The sequence below is a fragment of the Saprolegnia diclina genome (genome assembly GCF_000281045.1).
Source record: "Saprolegnia diclina VS20 unplaced genomic scaffold supercont1.54, whole genome shotgun sequence".
NCBI lineage: Eukaryota > Oomycota > Saprolegniomycetes > Saprolegniales > Saprolegniaceae > Saprolegnia > Saprolegnia diclina.
In genome coordinates, this window is record NW_008246121.1 from 260,648 (window position 1) to 267,300 (window position 6,653).

At 59.3% G+C, this 6,653-nt stretch overlaps 3 protein-coding genes across 3 annotated transcripts; all 3 read left to right on the top strand.

Moving 5' to 3' along the window:
• Window positions 1–1,045, top strand: SDRG_12980 (hypothetical protein). Its single transcript, XM_008619063.1, has one exon. It carries the CDS (start codon window positions 286–288, stop codon window positions 898–900), a length of 615 nt encoding a protein of 204 aa, XP_008617285.1. The 5' UTR covers window positions 1–285; the 3' UTR covers window positions 901–1,045.
• Window positions 1,046–1,177: 132 nt separating this feature from the next.
• SDRG_12981 (TKL protein kinase) lies at window positions 1,178–3,567 on the top strand. Its single transcript, XM_008619064.1, has 4 exons — window positions 1,178–1,719; window positions 1,763–2,472; window positions 2,519–2,687; window positions 2,732–3,567. Exons 1-4 carry the CDS (start codon window positions 1,193–1,195, stop codon window positions 3,486–3,488), a joined length of 2,163 nt encoding a protein of 720 aa, XP_008617286.1. The 5' UTR covers window positions 1,178–1,192; the 3' UTR covers window positions 3,489–3,567.
• A 723-nt stretch (window positions 3,568–4,290) lies between these two features.
• Window positions 4,291–5,482, top strand: SDRG_12982 (hypothetical protein). Its single transcript, XM_008619065.1, has 5 exons — window positions 4,291–4,487; window positions 4,533–4,856; window positions 4,906–5,010; window positions 5,067–5,159; window positions 5,209–5,482. Exons 2-5 carry the CDS (start codon window positions 4,830–4,832, stop codon window positions 5,458–5,460), a joined length of 477 nt encoding a protein of 158 aa, XP_008617287.1. The 5' UTR covers window positions 4,291–4,487; window positions 4,533–4,829; the 3' UTR covers window positions 5,461–5,482.
• The last annotated feature ends 1,171 nt before the right edge of the window (window positions 5,483–6,653 follow it).

Sequence of the window (6,653 nt, forward strand, 5' to 3'; positions counted from 1 at the left end):
CGGTCGCCCGAGCTCTGGGCAGTCCTTGTGGCGTACCAAGATGGCTATACAAACGACACGCTCGCGCTCACACGGTTGCTGCGCTACCAGCAGGCGTACAGCAAGCAGTGCGACTACAGCGCCTTCCACTCGGCCTTTTCAGCGTGGTATGCGACCCGCGGCGACGATGGCTTGCGGCAGCTACAAGCGCACTACACGCCCTTCCTCGTGCACTATGCACTGCGCTACAACTGCGTATCTGTGCTATTGCACGTGGCCTCGGAAGCGCAGCTCGGCTACAAGCACATGCGTCTCGCGCTCGGCTATGGCCACGCGCCGGTCGTTCGTTTTTTGCTGCAGCTGCCGTCGACGCATGTCCCGCTCATGATGGCCATCGCAGCCGACCACGGACACGTGTCCCTCGTGCAGCTGCTGCATGACACCAACGCAGACCCAAGTCACGTCTGGCGAGGCGTCATGAAGCGAGGTCATGCGCACGTCGCCCGCTACTTGCTCGCGCAGCCCGACCTGGCGCAGTGGCCTCGGGCCGCACTGCGATCAGCGCTCATCGATGGCCATTGTGCGCTCGTACAGGTCCTCTACGCAGCGCGCGCGTTCGAGCTCACGACAGACGAAGTGGTGTGTGCGCTTCGAAGTGGCCGCCTCGAGATGGTGCAATTCGCATACGAGCACCGCGCGACGGCCTGTCTGGGTGCTCTCGTGCTTCTGGCCGCGACAGAAGAGACCATGCACATCCTCGAATGGCTCTGTAGTTTGCAAGCGCCCGAGCGACGTCACATTGAGCGAGCGCTGGACGAGACGACCGACGCGGCCGTGACGTCCTACCTCCACATGGTCCTGACGCGTCTGTCTCGGGTCGACGCCAGCAGCCCTGACCGCGTCGCAGGGCATTCCTTGTAGTAATACGTCTTGATGCCATCAACCGCCTCCAGGACCGAGATGGTATACTGTGGGGTGCCACAGGCAAAGGAGTTTCTGGGTCCCTTGCGATAGTCAATGCAAGAGTACGTACATTCAACTGCGTTTATGTACTCTTGAGTCAAGGAGAGACCGGCGTTATACTCTCCATCCATGCTCGCGCCATCGATCGGGATCGCCAAGTCGCGACGAGGACGTGCCACGTATTCCATCCGGATACCACGCAAGAATGCAGGTGCTGGGTTGTGCGTATCCGGATGCCACGGCACGACCGATGACGTTCGATGGGCTCGAGGTGGCGCTGGTGGTCGTCGAGGCCATGGACCTCGCGCCGCTGCCATCGACGGCCGGCTACTACTTTGCCCTCACGTACCTCGATGCGACGTATCGGTCGCTGCCCGACTATGGCGGCGGCACTTCGCCCAGCTGGCACCACGTCGTGACGTTCGATGTTCTTGACGCTGCGGCGCCCATGCATCTCTGCGTCTATGGCACAAGCGCCGGTACCGACGACGACGATGTCCTTGTCGGCAGCTTGCGCATCGAGCTATCGCCGCCATTGACTCTACAGGGCTGGCGGCGCCTCAAGCCATCGGGCGGTCAAGTGCACTTGGAGCTCGCGTACCATCGGCGCGCCGTGCCCTGCATTGCATCCGACGAGCTCGCGATTCTCACCGACATTGGCGCCGGCGCGTACGGCGTGGTGCAGAAAGGTCTACTGGACGGTCAACCCTGTGCGATCAAGACGCTCCACATCGTCGACGCCGATGCGTTTACGCGCGAAATGCTCTCGCTCTTCGTGTACGCCACCTCTGCGCTCTCACTGCATTAATAGGCGCTGTAGGCTCGAGTCGCCGCAGCTAGCAACTGTGCTGGCGGTCGCGGATGCCAATTCGCACCGGCCCAAGATCGTGGTCGAATTCTTTGAAGCCGGCGCACTCGCGTCTTGGCTCCACGAAAGTCCGGCGTGGCATGAAACTGAGGCGCTGCAGATCGCTGCCGACGTCGCGCAGGGCCTCGCCTACCTCCACGCCCGCGGCTGCGTCCACGGAGCTTTGCACCCGAGCAACATTATGTTAACGCCGCAACGCCGGGCCAAGCTCGTGGACCTGCACCTGGCCAGCGCGACAATGGTGCACTCTGACACGTTGCTGTCATTTCCGTGGATGTTTACGGCGCCCGAGGTGCTTGCTGGCGACGTGCCGAGTGCAGCGAGCGACGTCTACAGCCTCGGCGCACTGCTGCTCGCGCTCGCCAACAACAATGACGCGCCCTATGACGCGCCACCCGGCAATCCATTTCCGACGATCGCGAACGTCATCGCCGGCAACCTTGCGCCACGACCGATGCCGTTGACGGCGCCAGGCGTGTTCCAGGAATGTGCCCCGCGGTGCATGGCCCATACCGCCGAAGCGCGACCCGCGGCCAAGGACGTCGCTATGCAGCTCGAGACTGCGTTGCCGGCGCCCATCGTCGAGCAGAGTGCGCTCTATCTCAAAGACGACGTGGACGAAGCATTGACGATCGAGACTCAGTACTACAACCCCGAGCCAGGTTCCACCGACCACTGTGTATCCATGTACAAAGACGGTATGGGTAGATGTCGAAGTTCCTATCTTTGACGGCGCCGAGTTGCTCGAGCGCAGTCGTCTCGGCGCGGGTCCGTATGGCTTTGTCGACGCCGCCACCGTTCACGGTACACGGGTCGCGGTCCAGACGTTTCTTGACCACCGGGATGAGTTTGACCACTGCGTGCTGCTTCTCTCCAAGTCGCGATTTGACCCGATGCATCTGTCTCACATCAACCGTGTAGACTGACGCATGTACCGACCATCGTACAGCTGCTCGGCGTCGTCGACGTGGCGTCGTCACGCCCCCAACTCGTGCTCGAGTACATGGACGGCGGCGCGCTGCGGACGTACCTCGACAGCCGCCGCCGGTTCCGAACACGCGTTGAGCTCGACACGCTTACGATTGCACATGCGATTGCGTCGGCCCTTGCCGCGCTGCATGCCCAAGGCATTGTGCACCGGTACGTGAGCTCGCTCAGCGTGCTCTGGAGCTCGGCGCGCGTCGCCAAGCTCGGCAACTTTGTCTTGGCCAAGTCTACGTCGCAGGATATGGTGCTGACGCAAGGCGTCGGCGCCATGTTTTGGATGGCGCCGGAGGTCATTCGCGGTGAGTATTACGATGTATCGGCCGACATGTACTCGTTTGGTGTGCTCCTGACCGAGCTCGATACGCTCCTGCCGCCGTACGGCTACCTCCGCCAAAACCACTTTGTCACGATGGACCAAGTGAGCAAAGGACTCCTTCGACCTGAGCTCAGTGCCTCGTGCGCGCCATGGTATCGCGATCTCGCACTGGCCTGCATGGCGCAAGACCCGTCGCAGCGTCCGACCGCAGCCCAAGTGTGCACACTTCTCGAGCCGAAATTGTCGACACCAACGCGCCTCAAGTCGGGCCAAGTGCGCTCGGCCTTGAAGCCGCTCGTGAGCTTCTCGCTCCCCACCGTGTTGAAGACGCGGTTCTCGTCCAAGCGGGCCAATCGCAACAGCCAACACACTTGACTTTGCGCGAAACGATATGTTGGTCCTCGATACCATGGACGTTCTATTGTGGACATATTGTCTGGACCTGGCGTTGGGTTGGTTTTGCTTTTTGCGTCTCATTCGATGGCGGCGTTGGGATGGATATCGTAGTACAACGGAAATAGCGGGGATGGCGACGTGCTGGAACGGCTTGCATCTCCTTGTTGGTGCGCAGTCAAGTAGAACGTTTGCTCCACTTTGCGGCGACGTAAAAGACGAGCGACGGAAGCAAACCTGCCTTGTGTCTGTGTGGGTTTCCTACAGCTAATAAAACGCAATATTTGATCCTATGTTCTGCACGGTGGGTCGTCTTCATATAGTAAAGTTGCGTAGGTCCAGCCAATTTGAACGCAACAAGCGCCTCCATCAAATATCCATGGAGCATAATACAATTTCAACAGAATACTCGTACGCCGGGAGGGCATGCTCTCGCTACCGAGCTCCAAACGGCGACGCTACATTGTGTTTCGTGCTCCCCAAAGTGGTGGCGAGCGCGATGGCGAGTACGGGCGCTTTCGTTTTCAAACGTCGATCTCGCCCCAAATATGACTATTTCTGGTTGTAAATGGCAAACACCAATATTTATGGGTCGCATCAACCACAAGGCAAGAGCATCTAGGCTTGCGCCCATTTATGTGACGGCCATCAGCAGCACTTCGTCTTTGCTTGCTTTGCCATCGCAGTCAAGATCGAGAAAGTGATTCGCCTCAAGCCAGGGCCTCGTCGGAGCTCCCTCGTCGATATTGTATTGAAACAAATGAATTTGATAATAATATTTCGCCAGAACAATCAGCATGGACCGCAGCATAATGATGGCGGTAGCCGCCTCATCGTGCTGCTCTGGTAGACACCGGCGCGCCGTGCGGCTGGCAGCGTTGCGCGCATGGACGCGGCTGTGGTTGCCGGCGTCGACATCCACGGCCAACAGATCCATGCCAACCTGCACACGCCGCGCGCCCACACCTCCATGCCGCCGAGGTCTGTCCTCTCTCGCCTCGACTTCATCGCTCATCGCTCTAGCAGGCGTCGCTCCTGCATCAATGCGCCGCTCGTGTCGACGTGGCGGTGCGGGATGCGGTACACGCAAGGTTTGCTTGGACGATGGCCAGCGACTCGCGATAGTAGGCAGGATATACGCCGTGGCTACAGGCGATTCAAAGGCAGTGCTTGCCGCTTGTCCAAGCGCTTCTGCCGCATGTCGACGTCAATGCTGCTCTCGACGACATACCTGATTGCGCCTACGCCCATGCCTTTGGGGTCGACACCGTGTTCTCCGCTCCATGCTCGCCTTTCGAAGCTCCTTCGTGGTTGACGTCAGCGATGCAGTGGCCCGCGTCCTATCGCTATGTACCGCTCCATGGGCGAATTGAAAGGGACGAGAACGCTGTATCTGTAGAGACATGGGATGACGCCACTCATGCTCGCATGCCTGAGCAACAACCTGTCGATGGTCCAAATGTTGCTGTCGTGCTCGACGTTGGATCTCAACGCGGCCGATAATGTGCGTCCTCTCTCGCACGCTGGCAATGTTGGACTATTGCATGTGTCTTTGACTAGATCGGACACACGGCGCTTCTGTACTCGACAAGCGACGATGCCGTACTGCGTCTCTGTACGGACGCCCGGCTCGACGTGACGCGGCACCACAGTGTATGTAGTACTACGCATTCCCCTTCGTATACATCATATTTATCATTAGACACAAGGGACTGCGATTGAGGTCGTGGGCCGCCGCGGCAACAAGCCCGCTACGATCGTCGTGCTGCAGCGACTCTTGGGCGCACGTCATCGCAACCTGCCACCCGACGCCGTCGGCGCGATCGCCACCTTCTTTGTCTACGCGCCAGGCATGGGCTCACACCCAGGTTTTCCCGTGATAGAGTTGTTCGCCCCAAACCCAAACGAGATCTGGGAAGACCAGATTGACTCTATTCTATCGTTCCTGCCGTAATATTCCATATATTGTCCTTGTATCTTTGTCTCTTTGCCGCCGACGGCAAAGCCTGGACTTTATGTGTCGTCATGGGCGACCACAAGCGCCACGGGGGGCTACGGAAGAGCAAGACGAGCCCTCTCGCCGCCGCCTGCGCAGCCACGCCCGGTGAGCGAATGAAGAAGTACTAGTAGCAGATTGCTCGTCTCTACAAATGCCAAGTCTTTGTACGAAACACGTGTGTATGTTCCTTGTATGGTCAGGCGCGAGGCTAGTTGATTCACAGCGCCAAGTACTCCTACGCCTCGATAGATGTTGCCGCGATGACTGCTCTTTGCACCCAGTCCATGTCAGACGAATCGTCTTCACGGGGCTATTCAGCGTATGGGAGGTGACGTGGGTGAGAGCAGAGAAAGGCTTGAGGTCGTGTTGTGCTCTCCGCCAAGGACGGCCAAAGCGAGAGACCGAGCGCGCGCTTGGCGGCCGGAGTACCCATGAGAGTGCTTCTACGCGCGTGCTTCCAGCGTATCCGCTTCGCGCCTCTCCAATATTGCATGCGAAATCGCACGTCAGACCGCCACGTGTATGGCGTGTGATTGGCGATTGCTTTTAGTCCAGTGGGATTGGCCAAAATATGGGACAAACACGGCGTGTGATTGGACGACATATTTAATTGCTGCACAAATCACGATCCGGCACGAGCACGACGACGAGCGACGAGCGCGGAGCCTGCATACGGACGAGCAGGAAGCGCTCGGCGGCGCCGATCGAGGCCGACTCGACGAGCGCTTGCTAGTGGCTGCCCCATGAGGCCATGACGGAGGTCACGTGCACTGCCGAGGCGTCGGTGCCGGCTGCCCGTCCATGGAAGCAAGGAGCAAATATACATGTAGGAATGTCCCTCAATCGTAGCGACGAACCGGCTGACGATTACCGAGCGGCTGAAGCTGCGCATTGCCTGCATTGCCGCGCAGGACTCGCTCGTCATGGCTGCGGCGGCGATCCCGCCATTGTCGTGGTACGGGCCTGGATTGCCCAAGCTGATAGAGACGCTGCCATCACTCGCAGCCGTCGAACCGCACTGCCACGTGCCATCTGTGCGACGCTCGGTCGCATTGCACTCGACTTGGGAGAGAAGTTGGAGCGAGCAGCGCCGGACCCAAGACCATCTGTTTCACAACCCACACAGTTGACTTTGCACTTTGACACCA